This window comes from Scardinius erythrophthalmus (genome assembly GCF_964197995.2).
Source record: "Scardinius erythrophthalmus genome assembly, chromosome: 9".
In the NCBI taxonomy this organism is placed as follows: domain Eukaryota; kingdom Metazoa; phylum Chordata; class Actinopteri; order Cypriniformes; family Leuciscidae; genus Scardinius; species Scardinius erythrophthalmus.
Window position 1 is genome coordinate 6,903,619 of NC_138229.1, and position 20,327 is coordinate 6,923,945.

At 37.1% G+C, this 20,327-nt stretch overlaps 3 protein-coding genes across 6 annotated transcripts; 1 reads left to right on the forward strand and 2 right to left on the reverse strand.

Moving 5' to 3' along the window:
* The first annotated feature begins 571 nt into the window (after positions 1-571).
* On the forward strand, positions 572-10,274 carry itm2cb (integral membrane protein 2Cb). Of its 2 annotated transcripts, none has more exons than XM_081375361.1 (6): positions 572-815; positions 3,446-3,586; positions 3,763-3,951; positions 4,710-4,820; positions 5,321-5,471; positions 9,058-10,274. In XM_081375361.1, exons 1-6 carry the CDS (start codon positions 723-725, stop codon positions 9,153-9,155), a joined length of 783 nt encoding a protein of 260 aa, XP_081231487.1. In that variant the 5' UTR covers positions 572-722; the 3' UTR covers positions 9,156-10,274. The 2 variants fall into 2 exon arrangements, with proteins under 2 accessions (XP_081231487.1, XP_081231488.1); XM_081375362.1 differs by having other exon boundaries at positions 642-815; positions 3,449-3,586.
* Positions 10,125-12,173, reverse strand: lpar5a (lysophosphatidic acid receptor 5a). 2 transcript variants are annotated; one of them, XM_081375360.1, is made up of 2 exons: positions 11,422-12,165; positions 10,561-11,345 (listed from the first exon to the last, which is right to left on the reverse strand). In XM_081375360.1, exons 1-2 carry the CDS (start codon positions 12,100-12,102, stop codon positions 11,340-11,342), a joined length of 687 nt encoding a protein of 228 aa, XP_081231486.1. In that variant the 5' UTR covers positions 12,103-12,165; the 3' UTR covers positions 10,561-11,339. The 2 variants fall into 2 exon arrangements, with proteins under 2 accessions (XP_081231485.1, XP_081231486.1); XM_081375359.1 differs by having other exon boundaries at positions 10,125-12,173.
* A 4,400-nt stretch (positions 12,174-16,573) lies between these two features.
* LOC308695924 (G-protein coupled receptor 55) lies at positions 16,574-19,938 on the reverse strand. Of its 2 annotated transcripts, none has more exons than XM_081374194.1 (3): positions 19,866-19,938; positions 18,933-19,018; positions 16,574-17,996 (listed from the first exon to the last, which is right to left on the reverse strand). In XM_081374194.1, the coding sequence occupies exon 3, from the start codon at positions 17,987-17,989 to the stop codon at positions 17,066-17,068; it is 924 nt and encodes a 307-aa protein (XP_081230320.1). In that variant the 5' UTR covers positions 17,990-17,996; positions 18,933-19,018; positions 19,866-19,938; the 3' UTR covers positions 16,574-17,065. The 2 variants fall into 2 exon arrangements, with proteins under 2 accessions (XP_081230320.1, XP_081230319.1); XM_081374193.1 differs by lacking the exon at positions 19,866-19,938 and adding an exon at positions 19,198-19,703.
* Positions 19,939-20,327: the final 389 nt, after the last annotated feature.

A 20,327-nucleotide genomic window follows, 5' to 3' on the forward strand; every position in this document is an offset into this window, starting at 1 on the left:
CAATGCATAATGATACAATAGAAAATAATAACTGTATCTTTAAACTGTACCAATAATATCATATTGAAGAGTTACATTTAATATTATTATTATTATTACGTTTAAACACAAAGTTCTGTAAACTACAGAAAAAAATGCTATATGTGATCTCAGTAAAAAATCTTATGGGGAAAAATGAAGAATGAAAATTTTAAAAGAAAGACTGATTGGATAGATGGATCATATAGGCTACTTGTACATGGATACTTACTGCGTTTCTCTTGTTGGTGGTGTGGAACTGTGTGGGGAAAAAAAGACTTTTCTTGGGATAACAAAAAAAAATCATATGTATAACAATCTGCATGTTTAACCAGTATTTTTTTATTTATTTTTAATAGACATTAGAAATAACTATTAAAATGATTTCCCCCCAAGAAGATTATGATTTATGGTTGCATTTAGAGTAAAATAAAGCATATAATTTTTTGTCCCTTGCAACATAATTCGGATTGGAAGGGTTAATAGACTAGACCTGTTTTTTTATGTGGAAATTGTGAGTGATACTAATTTTAGACGATAGACGCCGATTGGTGGACTCTTACTTTGAAGTGTGTACCGGAAGCGAGGGAATCCTCTTTAAGTTCGCCCTCTGTCGAGCGTTTCATTCACAGCTCTGAACCGTCCTTGGTGGTTCAATCACTACTGGACGTCCTAACCGCAGAAAAGTAGGAAGAAACGTCAAAATGGTGAAGATATCGTTTCAACAAGTAACTGTACAGAAGCCGGAAAAGGAGAACGATGGAGACAAAGAGGAAATTCACATGCCATACTCTCACGTGAGTTATAGCTTCCTATTTATATACATTATTGTCTTTGTTTTGTTGTCTGCTGTGAAACCATCATTTGTTTTGTCATGTTCCTCCCTGCAAAACGGAATCGAAAATGCAACAAGCATTTATTTTTATTTTTATTTATTTTTAACTATGCTTAAAAAAAATGTAATAATTGGGCTTTGTCATTTCCTTTATTTTGTATCTAGTCTAAACCAATTAGGCGTTCAGTAGGCACAACTGTAATGGGTATGTAATAAAATATACTATTATTACTAATATTTATTATCAAATTAATGCAATTATATATTATTATTATTTACTTTGTTAGGCTTGTTGTGCATGTTTAAAGTAAGATTAGGAGATCAATCATTCTTCAATGGGTTGCACTTGATAGATGTGAGCCAGTATTGAGATGCACAGGAACACATTAATTCTTTTGTCTCATCGCCAGAGAGGAAAATGATGCTGAATCAAAAAAAAATTCAGAATTTTCTCATTTATGAGAATGCATGAGTTTCTGTCTTTATTCTATTATTACAGACTGATCATAAGTATCAGATGGCTTATTTCTAACTGAACAGCTCACAGATTTATAAATATATTAAAATAAAAGCATACAGTATTAAACACTTTGACAGGCTCAGACATGCAGTTCTGAATTGGTTTAAAGCTGATGGATGCAAGCCAGTATTGAGATGCATGACAGGATGACATTACATCATCATCATCCCTCAGCGTGTAGCCGCCACTGCAGATTAGTGCCGAACAAATCGTCTTGAGCTATATTTGTGTGTGTTCTCTATATTGATGCTTGCCGTGTGTTCCCATGATAGTAGTGGTTATTTAACTGCAAATCCTTTTATCGCCACTTGACTTGAGCTGTAACAGAGCAGATGACCGCAGCTTTTTGTTTTTATGTGCCTGGAACACTCAGTCCTCGCTCCAACCCAGATAGGCACACGCTTGATCCTGCCAGCCGGGGTGAAATTGGATCTTTGCCTTCACAAAATGGATGCCTGATATCCATTTTTATTTCTTTTTTTGTCTGATTTCTGCTGTCTCATTTCTGAGAATGCATCAATTCAGTGTCACTGCAGGCTGTTAATATGCATCAAATCGTTGGGGTTGTGACTAAAAGGCTTATACCCAAAATAACAAAGTACCATTTATCAGAATTCAGCTCACTGAAATCTAAATGCATTAAAAACTGGGACATAGACGTATGTTGTGGGCGACGTAGAACATTCCCTTCTTTAGGCTGCAAGTGCGTCACATTTTCAATTTGACCTCATGTGCCTGCATTCATTTTCCCTACTAGAGTGAATATGACGTGGATTCATCTAATCTGATACTAGAGCTGTTATTTTCAGCCTGGTACCCACACACTGTCTCCTACTCGCTGCTACTGTGTGTCCTCCCTACGTAGAGAGGAACTCCTGTACAAATAAGGAGCGTAGATTGGAAGTGCTGTATATGCCTAAAAATATCGCTCTGCCAGGAGGAGATAGTAGCTCTGTCAGCAGTCTGTTTGATTCACGATAATCCAGAGCTTGCGTGGGCTGATCCGAGCTGGTGTCCTCGGCACCAGCGTCTCTGAGAGACTGGAGGCGGATGGATTGCTCACGCCACCTGACGTCTTGAGACGCTGCTCTGACTAATGTTTGTGGCGCAGTTAGATGCTGAAAGTAAAGCACTGCAAAAATGGCTTTCATTGTTCCAAATTATTATGCAAGTGACATATTAGTTGGATTTCAGTACAATTAAAAGTCATAAGATGTATAATTAATAATAGATTTCTATGATGATAGTTTTAATTTTATCCTCATATAAACACTCATACTTTGTGCATTGCATATGTTGTCAGTTTTGGCTTCCTGAACGTTCAATGGAGGGACAGGGAAAACCTCCCAGTTTTCATTAAAAATATCCTAATTTGTGTTTTATAGATTATCCAAAGTTTTATGGGATGGTTGCTGCCAAACATGACCATTTTTAATTTTTGGGTGAACCATCCTTCTGTTATCTTAGGGCATTTTGCATCTCAAGTAAATGTATCATGATTAAAGAATGTTTAGGTAGTTATACTGGGAAAAAATGAATAAGAAAGTACGAAAATTATCTTTTGGAGAGTGATATTTGGCAGCTTGCTCATACAGATTTTGGTATTAAAAAAAACCCTGAGATCTGTAGCTAAACTCTTAAGGGGCCGTTTGCACGAGAATGGTGTTTTGGGGGCCTGAAAACTTTTGAAAACGGGTTTTAAAGTGCAAGTTTTTGAGTACTATACCATTTTCATCTCCTTTTGAACTACAAAAACTTGATTTTGTGAAAACGGTGATGTAATGCACATGTGTATTATGTGTTCAGGTGTGTATTGTTTCTTTACAAACTGACTGATTGTCTGTGGAACAAAAAAAAAATGACAAAAATAATGCGATTGAAAACCTTTTCAGTTTTTAGTACATCATTGTTGTGTAAACGTACCCTAAGCCTTATCAGTGCCTATCGTTTTGAAATTAAAGTGAGTATGCATGGTATATTTGACTTGTCTTGTCAAGTATGAATCAGTCCAGACCCAAAAATCCCATGAAAAGCATCCACAGTGCTAATTGAATTTGTTTTGTGTTTCCCAGAAGGATGAGTTGGTGCTTCCAGTAAGATCTAAGAAGTCTCCCTGCAGTGGCCTTTGGTGCGTCGTGCTCGGCCTTGTGATCTTCCTGTCAGGCTTGATCATGGCATCTGTATGCCTGTACCGATACCACTTCAGCCCTCAGGTGAGACTCTAGACGTCACTGAATCTGTTAATCATCTTTTATTCACGAATAAGACTATTGAAGTTCATTGCCATGGCGATCACCATAGCAACACTTGCTGGATCTTTTACTCAGTCTTCCATTCACTAGAGTAGTTCAAGTGGCCTCTTTTAATCTGCTCCGCTTTCTTTCCCCAGATCCCAGAGGACAGTTTGTTCCACTGTCGGGTGATGTACGAGGACCCTCTGTTCGCCCCGTTACTCGGACGGCAGGAGATCGAGGAAAACGTGGGCATCTACCTGGATGATAACTACGAGCAGATCAGCGTGCCTGTGCCCGACTTTGGAAGCAGTGACCCGGCTGACATCATTCACGACTTTCACAGGGTGAGGATCTTTCCAAGAAGCGCTTGAAGTGAAGTTCTGCCCATTTAGCTCTTGAACAGTTTCTTCTAGTTCTTTGGTTGTACAAAAGACGCCGTTAGTCATCACTGCTTCCCCAGATGGACTGTGAACCATCTCTGAGGAAACCTTTTGTCTGCTGAAATCATTGTTTAATATTCAGCGCAATGTGCCAGGCACAGGAGTACAAGCAAATGTTTCTGTGAAAGACACATTCCCAAGTTCCCCGGCAGCTATAATCTGTGTCAGTCTGGTACAAAGCAGAACATTTTGTTCTCCCAAATGGGTTTAATTGATCAGAAACTCAATAATAATATTGTGAAATATTATTACCATTCAAAATGCAAAGCTGAATTTTCAGCATCATTACTCCAGGCTTGAGTGTCACACGATCCTTCAGAAATCATTCTAATATGCTGATTTGCTGCTCAAGAAACATTAAATATTATTATTATTATTATCATGTTGAAAACTGTTAGTATTTTTGTTGAAATCATTATATGGATGCATAGAAAGTTCAAAAGAACAGCATTTTTTTAGAAATGGAAATCTTTTGTGAAATTATGATTGTCTATATTGTCACTTTTGATCAATTAGATGTGTCCTTGCTGAGTAAAAAGACCCCCCCCCCCCAAACTTTTACACCGTAGTCTTGTAACTGTATTGAACATTAACATGAACGTCTCAGATTATTTAGCAAGTTCTAGAGTCGTTTTTAACGGAGGTGTTTCTCATTAACACAGGGACTCACAGCTTACTACGACATTGCGTTGGATAAATGCTACGTCATTGAGCTCAACACGACAATCGTCATGCCGCCCAGGAACCTGTGGGAGATGCTCGTTAATGTCAAGGTAACAAGATTGTATAACATTTTATGTAACTCCTGAACAAATGGTCTCAGTTTGTGAGTCACACATTTGATGTGTGGATTTTTTTTTTATCCACAAGCCAAGGACAGTGTTCCTATGATCATGGAAACCTGGAAAAATCAGGGAATGATAAAGCAGGGTAGTGTCATGGAAATGCCTTTATGAATAGACATTTTTATATATTTTTTTGAAAATGTAATAAATAAAAAAATTGTTTTAAATTTACTTTACTTTTTTTTTTTTTATATATATATATATACATTTCTTCTAATTGAATTTATGTAATCCAAAAATGAAGGGAAAAAATCATGGAATTTAATTTTTCAAAATGTGTGCATCCCTTGTCACTTCCCTTGTCACTTCCCTTGCAGAGGCGGCACACAGATTTCTAATGTTTGGTTCGTCATAGCCAATGTGTCAATGTTGATGGAATGAAGTCTGCAGTCTCATGTGACCGTTTGTATGTATTTGTGTTTCTGCAGCGGGGGATGTATTTGCCCCAGACCTACATCATTCAGGAGGAGATGGTGGTGACGGGACGCGTTCGGAACATGCGTCAGCTGGGACCCTTCATCCACCGGCTCTGTTACGGGAAAGAAACCTACAGGCTGAGACGCCGTAGTGGCCAAAAACGTGAGTTTCATGACTTTATTTATTATGGTGTTTGTTAAGTCAAACTTCACTATGATTATTATCATTGCTCATACTTTGTGTTAGTGATTTGAGCAAACCCTTAAAACTAAGTATTAAACTTTGGTGTTCAACTTACAGTATCACTCAAATATTTTGTAATAATTACGATTTTGTAATGTTTTTGAAAAGTCCTTATGCTCATTAAGGCTGAAAACCGTGATAAAATTTTGGGGGATGCTTTGAATAGAAAGTTCATTGAACAGCATTTATTTGAAATAGAAATCTTTTGTAACACTATACATGTCTTTACTGTCACCTTTGATTAGTTTAATGTGTTGTTTTTTTTTTTTTTTTTTTTAATCTTACTCAACATCTTAACTCACTCATTTAAATCTAAACTCACAGCACAGCACAACTGTTTTCAACATTGATGATAATAATAAGAAATGCTTCTTGAGCAGCAAATCAGCATATTAGAAGGATTTCTAAAGGATTGTGATCCACAAACTCAGCTTTGCATCACAGAAATACATTACATTTTAAAATATATTCAAATAGAAAATGCCTATTTTAAGTTGTAATATTATTTGACAATATTACTGTATTTATGATCAAATAAATGTAGCAGAAGAGCAGAAATATTTGGTGAGCAGAAGAGAAAAATTTTAATAAAGGAAGTCTTTATAATTCCAAACAAGTAACCCTACTACTTTTTTTATTCTGCTCTGTAAGTGCTCTGATAGATGAATGATCTCATAAATTATTCGGCTTATTGAGAAAAGATGTGCTAATGAATATTCTTAAGTAAAAACATTTTTGCCTGCATGGCCATAAAAAGAGTGAAAAAATCCACAAGGCTTGCTTTAAAGTCTACATCCTAGTGAATGTATAACAACATCCAAGCTTTCGCATATAAGCCCCACTGATATTTTGTTCAGAAGATGTAAAAGTATGGTTTTTATTTTATTGTAATACATACATTATTTGTTACTGGCACCTGCACACGCACACACGCACGCACACACAGATGTGACTGTGGTCTATCTGCTCATCTTCCCGTTCCTGTTTCTTCATATTTTCTGTGCGTCCAGTTATCTTGCGAAAATCAACCACATGAACTGTTGCCCGATAACAACAGCAACATCTTCCTCTTTTTGTGAGTTGGAGTACTTTGGTCTAATATGAAATATTGCATTCAGAGGGTATTGGGCATGTGCTGCGTTCCTTTTAGTCTGGTGCGTGTGGCATCATTGATCCTGATTTATGCGTGTGAACGTGGGTGTGCGAGTGTGACTCACGTTTGTATAGTACACAGAACGTCTCCAGTTAGGAAACCACACAGAGGGGGATGTGATGCACGTCAGGGATCTGATGCATTGTGGGAGTTGCCGGATCAGAGGGGCATCTCTCTCGTGTGATGCAGAGGCCGAGGTGTGGGTAGTGATGCAGTGTGGGAGCTGTAGTTTGGCTCCGTAAGGGCTACTTCTCACTCCACTGTGTGTAGATGGTGTCTGGGAGACCACAGGAAATAGAAATGCAGTGACTTGCAAGATTTGTGCCACACAAAGAATGTAACCTTAGTTCAATCTCTCAAAAAAAGCTTCTTTTTTTTTACATAGAAATTTCACAATTCTTTGTGTTCCAAACGACCAGGCCAGAGATTAAGACACAAAAAGATATTAAAGAAAAAAGAAATAAAAAGGCATGGGTACAAAACAGTGTACACTTTCAATCACTCCTTTTCTTTTTAAATGTATGATTTTAATAATAATAATAATAATAAACTTTATTACAGACTCACAGGTCCAAATAAAAACAAGACAATACACACAATACAATAAAAACTTCAGAGGAGACAACTATACCAATGCTTCCATAACTTGGACTTATACTGTGTAGTGCTAAACTTGATGCTGGTCAATGCCATAATTATGTAATTCTCCGAGTTATTCAGCCGACATATAAATTTGTACATAACATTTCTCAATGTGGCTTGCAGTGTATTCACACCCGCAGCCACAAACATCTCACTGGCACTACACCAGCGTGGTCTTCTCAGCAGAATTCTCAGTGCATCATTGTAAGCTACCTGGAGTTAGCTAGCTTTGCTGAAACTAGACCACAAGTGTGCATTGTAAAGATGAGTGCAGTATGCTCTGAACAAAGCAACTTTCACTCTATCCGTGCGTGCACCCACCAAACTATTCGCCTGAGCATATAAAGAACGGCATTGCCTGTAAACGTCAAGGTCATCCTTCAGCTGGTCTGTAATGAGATGCCCAAGATGTTGAAGACCAGCACTGCTAGGACTGAAGACCACAAGGTCATCTGCATACATAATATGATTCACTAAAGTGTTGCCTATCATACACCCAGTGTTACACGAATTCAGGCAGACAGAGAGCTCATCAACATACATGTTAAAAAGAATAGGGGAGAGGATTCCACCTTGTCTGACCCCGTTCCTGACCCCAAAAGGGGCAGAAACACAGTGGCCCCATTTTATAAACATAGACTAGTTGGCATACCAGTAGGACAGAATTCTCACAATACATTTAGAAAACTGAGGAGTTCTTATCTCTATACGTATTAACAATTTCCTTTAAGGAATATATGGCCATATCTGTGCCATGTTTAGGTTTAAAACCAAATTGGTTGTCTAAGGTAATAGTCTAAGGTGGCAGAATTATTTAACATTAGGTGGGTTGCAAAGTCTTTTCTTTGATTTGGATCTCTGCAGGATTGTGGGTAGTCTAGTATTTCTTTCAGAGTAGCCTAGTTAGTAGTGGTTACTATTGTTTGACAAGTCATGGAAGCCTGTTTTGAATTGTTTATACATAACATTTCTCTATGGATAAAATACACAACAAAAGTTCAGGGTCAGTAAGGGTTTTGTTTTTTATTAATACTTTCAGCAATGATCCATTACAGTGATGAAAAGTGGCAAGACATTTGACATTTTGAACTCTTGAACATGAAATAATCCAGAAAAAACTGCATCCGTTTCCACAAAAATATGAAGCAGCTCAACTCTTTTCAGCTTTGATTATAAAAAGAAATGCAAATAGCATATTAGAGGGATTTCTGATTGGTCATGTGATATTAAAATGAAAAATTACAATTTAGTCGTATAAGAAACGGCATCATTTCGCAATAGTTTTGTATGGACATTTAGAAAATATCACTTTTTTTATATATATATATATATACAAAAAAAGAGTTTTGCGCAAATCTGTAATGGAACCAGGCTACTGAAGTTTGGAGTAAATTATGCTGAAAATTCAGCTCTGCAATCACAGAAATAAATTACATTTTAAAATAAACGCAGTTATTTTAAATTTTAATAATATTCCACAAATTTTTTTTTTACTGTATTTTTGATCAAATAAATGCAGCCTTTGTGAGCATATAAGAGACTTCTTTCAAAAACCAGTTTTAAAAGACCCAAACTTTAGTGTAACATACTTTCAAACTAGGCAGCACAAAAATCCATCCTTAACTATGATGTTGATCCAACACTTACATAGCGTGCGAGTCCCGTAAGATATCGTCGTTTTAATACAACTTGAATCTGCTTCTTCCTCAGACATCGATAAGAGAGAGACCAGGAACTGCCACAGCATCCGGCACTTCGAGAACACGTTTGTGGTGGAGACGATGATTTGCGATCGACTCCTGCTGTAGTTTTACTCCTTTCTCCTCAACTCTACTGAGCAAAACCCAAAAGCGACCCTTCCCCATCTGTCCAGCTTAACAGCACTTTATCAGCATGATAAACCTGTACATAATGTTACATAATGCCATCTTTGGTATGTGTTGTTTTGTCTTTGTCTAAATTACATTATGAAGTTTTGATTTGCATATTCTGAAGCACATTGTCTGTAGTTTTATTTCACTCTCAGGTTATTCGGTTTTATGCTTTTTTTGTTTTTGTTTTTTTTGTCATTGGGGAGGTTTCCTCCAAAATAACTGTGAGGTTAGTCTCAGCCTTGTCTTTACTCTCCCGTGCACTGACGAATGATTTGCGTTTATTTCTTTTTCTTTATCTGTAAAGCCTCAGTTTGTGTAGACTGATGGCAGTTCCTGTGGTTTGTTTCATCTGTCCAGACCTGTTGTTCATTTCCTCCTGTATTATATAGAAGAAATCCAGTATTAGAAAATTGTCTTCAATGCCAAAAGATGTATACCTCATTATTTTCGAAATGTATGACTTGAAGCCTGTTATTTAAGTCATAGCGTGGGTTTTTGAACGTGATCTAAGCAATATAAGTTTTCTTTTCTTGGATTTCCTAACTTGTCGTCCATTTCTTTGTATTAATGTTGATTTAACTGAGCGGTTTATCATGTTCAAATGTGTATTGCTCTTTAATAAAGTTTGTAGAAAAATGTGAAAAACTAGCCACCAGATGTTGGTTTGAAATGTTTTGTTATCTCTAAACGCAGTGTGTCCATACTGATCAAAATGGGCTGTTTCATATTGTTTTGAATTTCATTAAAGGTGAATCTTCTTAGGCACAGATGTGCAAAAATCTGTTTCTTGCTATTCCTTTTCCTTTTGTATGTACGATTCGCCCATGAAAAAATTGTAGATCCTTAGACCTCGTCTGAGTTGGAATCATTTCATATTGCTTGCACTTTTTTTTTATTGTATCATTTATATGTATTTGTTCCTCTTCCACACACTGGTGTAGCAAGTTTTGTCTGAAATAAATGAGGCGTTTGATTTGATGCACTCTATTCAGCTGCTCTCGCTTTGTAAATAATAATCGCTTGTAAAATCCATCAATAAACTGCTGAAACCCTACTCGCGCTCTGTTGATCATTACAGCTACTTTAAGTGATTGCATGCAAGAGACCTTTTACACTTGCCCAACAAACCACAAAACTAAAAAAGTTCTCTCGTGTGGAACATCAGAAGTGGGTGTGGAGTTTAACCCTGTTGTTTACTCAAAAATTCAACTTTCATTTCCTTTGCCAGCTTCACACACACACACACACATACATACATACATACATCTCAGTTGAAGTCAGGTTAAAGTAATGAACCATTACATTGATGGTATCATCGGAGAAATAAAAGTTGTTGATTAAACTTGCAGAAGTATGATCAGTTTATTTCTGCTAACAATGCATGACACAAAAGTATAAGTATATACATGCGTCTACACAAAAACACTCAATGCAGTCTTGTTTAAATATAAACTCAGTACACCTCAATGACACAGAAACAATTATAAAAAAGACAAACCAAAAAATGTCAAATGATAATGCTGGTAGAAAATACAAGGTAGCTAATGCGGTAAAAAAGGAAACCACAGCAAAATACGAAGAGTTTCACAGGCTCTCAGTGATCAGCAACTATACAGCTTTGTTGACGATTTGCTACATTTTCAACAATTAAGTTTTCCAAATACACATTAAAGTATGTCACATTGGCAGGTACTGATTCCTGTAAGAGAACCACTTCAGCATGTTCTTCCCTTTTCACCCACCAAGCGAACAAATCAAATTTGCAGCTTTTCAGGCGATGCACATGAGCGGAGATGTGCAACACGCTCTTGCGTGAGTCAGCTTTTGGTTTTAAGCTTGGCCTTTTTGCATAATCATTTCCTCTTGTTTACTTCAATAACTCAAGTTATTGTGATAGTTTGTTGCTTCAGTGTCCTGTCCAACTCATGCTCTGGACCAGGCCGAGGCCGATGCTTTTGGACGAAGAATCGCATCTGCTCCTCCCTTGTATTCTCTTTGAGCTGAAGTAGTAAATCAAGGGGTCCAGACAGCTGTTGGTGCTGGCCATGCACATGGTAACAGTTTGCAGGTCCAAGTAAAAATCGCTAGATTGATCTCCAGGCAAGTATTTATTTCTGATCAGGCCTAAGAGGATGAAAGCAATGTGAAAGGGGATAAAACAAATAGCATAGATGAGCAAGTTGGATAGAAAGAGATTCACAATCTTGCTTTTGCTCAGCTCGGTGTTGCACGAGGAAGTCATACTGTAGCCTCTCAACTGCCTCACGACTGCCACCGTACAGCTCAGAATGATGCCGAAAGGTACTAAAATACCGAAGAAAGTGGTAATGCAGAGTATGATGAAGCCATTTTTCCATTCGCCTGGTGTGTATTTTTCAAAACAACGTGTAACGTTACAGTCTTTATCCTCATTTTCGGGGTGGTTAATGGCAGTTGGCACTGCCAAACCAATAATGAGCAGCCACACAGTCACACTCAGCGCCCAGGCCACCGGTACCGTCCGGAGCGACCGAGATCTTATGGGATACACCACGGCCAGCATCCGGTCCACACTGATCAGCGTGATGAACAAGGAGCTTGAATAGATGTTGACGGCAAAGAGGGTGCCTGGAATCATGCATAGAGCATTTCCAAACGTCCACCGCCCAGTGGCAAAGTAGATGATCCGAAAGGGCAGGGAGAGCGTGAAAAGAAGGTCCGATAAGGCCAGGTTGGCCATGTAGATCACCGGAACGGATTTCTTCAAGCCATTTCGACATAGCAGTATCCAAAGAGACACGGAGTTCAGAGGAAAACCGAACAGCAGCACAATGCTGTAGGTGGAAGTGAAAAGTGGATATCTAAAATGTGTTAAACTACAGTCTGTATTGTTTGGTTGCATTTTCCAAAGAGACGAGCGGATTTAAGAGAAGTGCTGTGCTGAGATGTGCAACGGCTCTGTAACGATTTTTTTCCTGTGAGGTACCTTTTTTTTTTTAAGTTCCACTTGGTGGCAACAGGAAACTGTGGGAGGCGTCAGCATGCGAATTACATTTACACGCAAAAATCGAAAAGTATTAAAGGTTAAAGATGTTCTGACGTGTGGTCAAATGCAAACTGTTGAAATTAGGTTGTGTCGGATGCAAACTTTAAAGGATGCTCTTGTTTACCACAGGTTTTGGACTCAAAATCACTTTTTAGAAACTGAGATTAACATTCAGCATGTACATGTCCCTGTCAAGCACAAGTTAAACATCTCTGCATGTCAACAGCAGTGATTGTGTTGCAGATAACAGCTAATGGTTTTATAAATGAGGTATACTGATAGCAACAAAACAATGCTTGGTAAAGTCAGCATGGTCGCCATGAATGTGAACTATTTTATTCAGACCTGATGTGTTTTTGTATGTTGTTTAGCTGTAATGCCATGCACAGAACACACAATACACACTGACAACATTCAGTACATGATAAAATTGTAGATACAAATCATTTATGAATGCATAGGCTAAAGTCTCACAATCTTACATCTGCTTTCAGAGCAGAGAAAAACAACTAACTGGCTTGCCTAACCACAATAGACAATAATGTAAAGGTCAGTTAAGCAATGCAAGCGCAGATGCGAGAGCTTTTTGAAAGTGTCGTGGGTGAAAGGTGCTCAATGCAAACTGGATAACACTGCAACAAACACACACACACACACACACACACACACACACACACACACACACACACACATTTTATAGACAGACAGATAGATAGATAGATAGATAGATAGATAGATAGATAGATAGATAGATAGATAGATAGATAGATAGATAGATAGATAGATAGATAGATAGATATGTATTCATATATATATATTTTTATATATACACACACACACACACACATTCTAATAATTAATTACATTTAAAGAATAAATTAGCAAATATTATTAATATAGCCCTACATAATATCAAATAATGTTTTTAATTGTTTTAAATTTAAAGCATGTCACATTGCAGTATACTGTATACTTGCCATGTTAAATACCAGAGATGATTGTTTTGCACTGCAGAAAAGTTGTGTTGTCGTGGCGCCACCTAGAGGTCATTGTTGCACAGGTATGTCGAACATCATAAGGACATGCGCAATGAATAGTTTGGAGCTGTTTCTTCTCCTCAGTAAAACAGCAGAGGTGTACAGCTCAGGGGTCAGAAAGTAAAAGTCCTGCCATATGTTTATTTCACTAATTAGTTCTATCTCCTGGCTGACAAATTGTGCTAATTAGCAAATTTAGGTGATTGGAACAAAATACTGAAGAGGACTTACACTTACACTTATTCCACAGGAATCAGCTGTGTTTGAGGTTCAAGTTTTCCATGGTAATCTGCACGCGCAATAAGTGGGCGAGCAATATGCGAGCAATATGCTAATGTTTCGTCTTGAGGGAACTGCTTATGACTCCTTTGAAAAACGATTGATTTCATTGACTCAGAGTCGACTCTTACTTTTGAAAGACAATAACTTTATATACGGTGCACTTTCAAATTTAAAACTTTGCAGGGTGTTTTCATTCACTTAGAGCTATGTTACATTCATGAAAGGTAATTTTCAAAAATCCATAATAGGGGCCCTTTAAATGTTAGGCCTATCTCTTATTTCACTCTTAATAGTCTATTTATAAACACATTCTGTCTCTTTAACCAAAACTAGCCTATATGTTACAATCATGACCAAAATCAAAAACAGCTAAATCGTCACTATCTCAGATAAAATGAAATAATAGCCTACTTTTAAATATGAAACCGCCAATAGGTGGCGGCATATCATTGCCTTAAGGGATAGCCTAGTTCACCAAAACTGAAAATGATGTCATAATTTACTCACCCTCAAGTTGTTCCAAACCTGTAAGAATTTCTTTCTTCTGCTGAACAGAAAATATTATATTTTGAAGAATGTCGATAACCAAACAGTTGATGGGCCCCATTAGTATTATAGGGAACCAATCACAGAACGGGGAGGGAGCAGCAAGACGACTTTACCTGTCCTCTAAATTACTGTAGCCTATTTTTTTTTTTCTGTTCAGATATATGTTATTCCGGCACCATCTGCTGGTCATAGAAGGAAGAAAACGTTCAATCTATACCATAAAAAGGAGGAACTAGCACAGCCTACAAACACGTCAAAGCTTTATGACAATAACTGAAAGATTTTACAAAATTTGATTAAAATATAACAATAATTCACATAAACCTTCAACAACTGTCGAAAAAATGTCCCTTTGAAGCTTCTCATTCTACTAGTTTTGTCCCTAAACAGAAGGCAAGCCGAGCAGTAAAATAGGTTAAAGTGCATCAAGAGCATGTGGTCAAGGATGTATGAGCAACCGTTTAAAAAAGTCAAAGGAAGCACAGTGGATGCAAAACATACACACAGACTTCAGTAGTTCAGTTTGATCTAAATGGCTTCATCAAGAACTCCAGTTTTATTTTTCTCTTTATCATTATCCAAAAAAAAAAAAGTTTTATTGTGACTGACTATCAGGAGTAATTTTAGTAGCTGGCAGTAGCACTAAACAACAACAACAACATATACCGCAGCATGTCCTGGTGTAACCACAAGCTGGTGTTTTTGTGATCTCCAGGCTTTTGTTGGTTCAAAACACAGTTAGGTATTTTTCCTATATTACTCTATGCATGTGCAGAATGTTTTATTCTGATTAGCCTGAAAGAGGAACATGTTTGTGCATGTGTTCATAACCGTTTATCATGTAACTTCTGACTTATGCTAGGTTCAAACATACTCCGTTTGAAGTTATTGTAGTAGGCTATGCGGTGCAGAAGTAGCACCAGCTCATTATTCTTTCACATTTGACGCATTTGCAGTGATCAACTGATTGCAGCTGTGTACCACAAACACAACATTTGTTCATTATTTTAATTTCAAATCCAAAAGTTTGTTCAGCAATGTGATTCTTTTTGTACACGGTACAGTTATACAATCATTCACTGACATATTCACATTCAAACTAAATTTAAACAATGTATTATTCAATTTATTACTTCTATATTATATTCATTAAGTTGCTCAAGCAAGTGGCAAGACATTTAAACATACTTTTCTTATGATAAAACCACAAACATTTTAACCGTCCATGTGACATCGTCATTTATAAATGATGCAAAAATTTTAGTAATATCATAAGACATCCCTTTCAGCCAATAAAATTAAATCTATTTGCAGTGTGCTTGAAATTGTTGGCAACAAGGAAGTGAATGAGACATTAGCACATGTTAGGCCACATGCTGACTTCATTTAAGGCTAGAAAATGCATATATTTTCCATCTCTAAAAAAAAATCATTGTTTCTTAAGTTTTTGGTCCTTTTTAATGCAAATTTTGTAAGAACAATAATTAAAATACCATAAGCACCTAAATAAAACACTCAATAAAAAAGAAAGCTCTACAAACAGAGTATGTGTGAACCTGGCGTAAGGATGCATGCACAGTGCGTGTTTCACCTACGCTTGCCACACTTCATATAGACAAAGCTGAATTATAGATATGATAAGGTATGATATAAGACACTCACCATCTGACTAGGTGAAACTAGTGGCATATGGCTCTGTACCCACACATGCTTACCCACAACTAGTGGAAATCAATGACAAAACTCTTGCCCAATGGGAACCTGTTTTACACTAACACAACACTAATGAAATTCTTGTTGATTCTTGTAAGACAAGTCTTCACAAATATTTTAATCTTCTGATTTAGGAGGCAGACTACAGAACAAAAGAGATAATTGGGAAGTTTGTAATGCCATTGCCAGTGTTGCATCAGAAACGTTTATGAGTCATTGTGAAGGTTTCAAGATGGTTTGTCAGACGACCATCGCATGTGAGCAGGAACACCAAGTTTTTCATGTTGACAGTGAGCTGTTAGATAAAGACAAATACAGAATCTTTGGTAAAAATCCTGATCACATCGCAAACGGACAGAAACGATTTCATTCAGAATTAAAATAAAATTCATTTTTGCATGCCAACCTGGAAGTTGGCATCGCCCTAGTTCCCTTGACAAACACAAATAGGATTTTTCATTTGGCTTTTGGATTATTGCAGAAAATAAGCTCTGTAACCAACAGAAAGTTTATGATTCTTACATGTTTTGTTCATCGTGATTATCTTCACAAATAAACACAACTTGTATGAATTTTGAAGTCTAAACACACTTGACAGAACTACAAAGCTAACCATATAAACGAACTACACCAAGGCCGCATGATTTCAACGGCAACTCTTTCAGCCTTTGTTTAAAGCCACATTTTCCCTGAAAGTTTGAGGTAGTTTGCAAGAGTATGAATATAAACACAGTGAGGTTCTGCATGGTGTTATTTCAGGCATTTAATAAAAAAAACATAAAAAACAACAACAACAAAATCAACAATTGACTTGAGGACTGTGGGAGTGCTAAAACTCATGTAGAGGGTTTTGGCCTAGAAAATATGTCATCCCTGCAGCACTCTATTAAATGCAGTAAGCATTTTGAAAACCACACGTGAAATCTAGAAATCACAATCACCCTAGACTCAAAAACAGCAAAAAGGGGTCAGGGGAGCGGAAATGCAATCAGAAATGATCTCAACAATCATTCCGTGTGTGGGTTTGTTGCCATGGCTTTGGAGGGCGGGGTTTCGAGGACTAAGGGATGATCTACACTATCTTTTTAACTGGAATGAGATGAGTAATATGTTGTCTGTTTACGTCCATTAATGCATTAAACCTCAAAGACCATTAAAATCAGTTCAAGAGGTCTCTTACTCCCGCTGGAAAGCCCTCAGCACACATTCTGAAACACTAATAAACTGAATTTGACTTCTCAAGCATCTGAGGTGCTGGTGGTTCTCGCTCTGCTGATGGACATTTTAAGTGTGTCCTTGGTGGATCGGACTTCCTTCGCGATGAAATAGTAACACAGCGCATCCAAGCAGCAGGTCACATTTGCAATGTTCATCGACACCTGTATGAAGAGGGCGATGTTCTTTTGATGTCTGCAGTCTGCAATGATTTTATTACGGACCAGATACTGCAGGAATATGGCTATGTGACAGGGGGTGAAGGGCACTAGGAAGGCTGCTAGGCTGCTGTAGATGATTCTCACACCAGCTTGCCTCTTGGGGTTGCTGCTTTTTGAGGCTTTGAGAGTACGGATGCTTTGAATGGAACAAACCACCAGTATAGCGGCAGGCAACAGGAAACCAAAGACCTCCAGGCACACAATTATTGCAGTGCTCCAACCATTCTCAGAGAATCCGTGGAAACAAGTGAAATTACCATTAACCTTACCCCGGAAGGTGTAGATGGGTGAAGTCGCTGCCATAACAAATACCCAGATAAAAACGCAAATAATCAAGGCGTTTTTTTTCGAACGCACCTGCTTGGCACGAAACGGGTGGTTTATGGCGATGTATCGGTCTATGGCTATGCATGCAATTGTGTAGATGCTGCCGTACATAGCCACAAAGTAAAGGCTTTCTAGGAAAGAGCAAAAGAACACCTTGTCTTCTTCCCACTTGTGGTGTGCCGCATGAATTTTGAAGGGCAGCTGCAGCAGCAACAGCAGGTCCATCAGGGCCAGGTTGGTCATGTAGATTGAGGACTCTGTCCATTTTCTGAGCAGCCGACAGAACACCACCAATGCCGCAATGTTTAACGCCAAGCCGAACACCAAGACGGGCACGTAAATCACCAAGTCCAACTTCTGCGTCAAAGTGTCCACATCTTCAGTTGAACAGTTCTTCATAGTGAAACTATAGAGAGATGTGAAAAATAACACATACGTCTGTGTGAAATTTCTAACTTTCACAGATGAAATGTATAACTCACATGCAGAATAATATTAGTCATGCTTTCTTTTTTCACTTTTAAATTTATATTGATTTGTTTATGAATTCATTTTAGATTTTAAGAATATGTAGTCTTCAAGAATAAAAAGAGCAACTCTGCAGTGTTTTGAATATTGAATGTTGTGAATGCAAAATGTATTTTTAAACCTGCCTTGCTCAAACTTTTAAACACAGAACTGCTCATTTTCTAAATAAAAGTTAAATATATATATTTAAAAAAGTGTGCTTTTGTAATGGAAACATTTTTGTTAAAAATATCTGGTTTTAGATCAGGCAGAATTTAGAAAGTACCGTATTTCTCATAATGATGTTTCATATTTTGGACGCATCAAACCTCTTACAGGGCTAAGTTTCTATTCTTCTTTTCACTTTGAACAAGTTTCCACTCATTTACAAAATATGCTGATAATAAACATTTATTTACTCTATATGATAAACCCTTCATTTTATTTGTAAAAATTCTTTCGGATCATACCAGCCGCCACAGAATGAGGCAGATATGAAAATTCTTGCAAATAAAAATTGTGATCTGACTCTCATGCATTCTTGTTTCATATAGTACTCAAATATTAGCAAGATGAATAAATATAACTTGCTGCAATCAACAAGCACTTTGCTGCATTAATATTAATGTTTACTTTTATCATTATAGTATATATTGTATCATTGGTTGATTGACAAATTTTATATAATACAAATGTACGTACATTTTCTTCAGCGGACAAATGGGAATATTCATTTATTATTAAAAAACATGAGCAAATGTAATGAGTGACAGTTTTGTGCAATTCATTCAATTGTTCTGCGTATAATTCTTGCCGCTCTCTAGTATTTTCTTACCTTAGCTGATGACTTCAAAGTAACATTTCTTCTAGAGTGAAACTGGGGGTAGTTTTTCGTGGTATATACACACTCATGAAGAAAATCTTTGTTGAGAAACAAAATATGACCGTTAGAAAAAATTGGCAAGGAAATGGTGAATGTGTAACAATGAAATTACAAAATACCCTCAATTTTGGACGCATGCTAGCAAACACAAGCACACACAAAACCTGCATTAATCTTACAACACCCATAAAGATTAGTGTAGTTGTATGATACGTACCTCTGCTGCCAAAGATCAGCAATATTTTCTCGAAGCAATAAACCACAAGAACAAAATCCGTTGAACATGACCTAAGCAGGACAAACTGACGGATGTCTTTTTTCTTCCTGCATTATCTATGAACTACAGCCAATTTTTAAGCGTCCCTCTCATACATGTAATGTCTCTGAATCGTTAAACCTTTTTGACGTTTCATATGTTTCTACATCTAAGTCTTGAGACTCGTGTCAATAAACCACAGTCTTTCCCCTTTTTAGACATGTGGGCTGCATCTCTCACGAAATCATGTCTGGTGCACAAAATCACCTTTACTGACAGTCCCTTGCAGGAAGTGAGGTCTAGTTTTGTTCCACCTGTACACTATAATGAATAACTGGTATTTACAGACTATATTACTAACAATTTTTCATAAAAATTTTCCACACGCTTACAATGAACCTGCAAGCAATCTTCTAAACTTTGCTGGATAAGAGAATACATTTACTGAAACTATGCCTCTGTGTAAGGTCTAAACTGACTTCATGAAAAGGTTATGACCTGAACACACACACACACACACACACACACACACACACACACACACACACACACACACACACACACACACACACACACAGACACAACACACACAAAATAAGAATTGCTGAATTAAATATGGAGTGTCTTACCAGGATGATACTTTCCCCTAAATGCTATAAGCACTTCTGTTTTCAGAGGTTTTGCCTGTGACCACATCCTTGCTAACAGACACATTGCTATGGTACTTTTCTGATATCTTCCTGTTAGCCTGTATGGCTACTTCATTTTCTCTTAGTCAGTATAATTACAGATCATATGGGTATAGTTGATGTGAAATGCTTTTGGGAAGTTAACATGCCCTGTGGTGTAATATATACTATACTTCATCTTTAACAGCATGCGGCTTTGGTGAGCTCATGCAAGACTATTCTTTTAAAATGCATATCACACAATTAATAAAAAATAAAAATATTAATAAATAATATTTTATAATAAAATATAATTTCATTAATATAATTTTTTTTTATCAGTGTCTCAAAAAATTAATCACACACAACTTACTAATGATCTTTCTTTTTTTTTTTTACTGACTAATGATAACTGACGGAAAA

Bases quoted from the DNA above. Each gene is read 5' to 3' on its own strand.
- itm2cb (XM_081375361.1), top strand. From the start codon at position 723: ATGGTGAAGATATCGTTTCAACAAGTAACTGTACAGAAGCCGGAAAAG. The intron at 4,821-5,320 runs GTAACAAGATTG...GTGTTTCTGCAG, and splicing joins AGATGCTCGTTAATGTCAAG to CGGGGGATGTATTTGCCCCA. The intron at 5,472-9,057 runs GTGAGTTTCATG...CTTCTTCCTCAG, and splicing joins ACGCCGTAGTGGCCAAAAAC to ACATCGATAAGAGAGAGACC.
- lpar5a (XM_081375359.1), bottom strand. From the start codon at position 12,102: ATGCAACCAAACAATACAGACTGTAGTTTAACACATTTTAGATATCCA.
- LOC308695924 (XM_081374194.1), bottom strand. From the start codon at position 17,989: ATGAAGAACTGTTCAACTGAAGATGTGGACACTTTGACGCAGAAGTTG.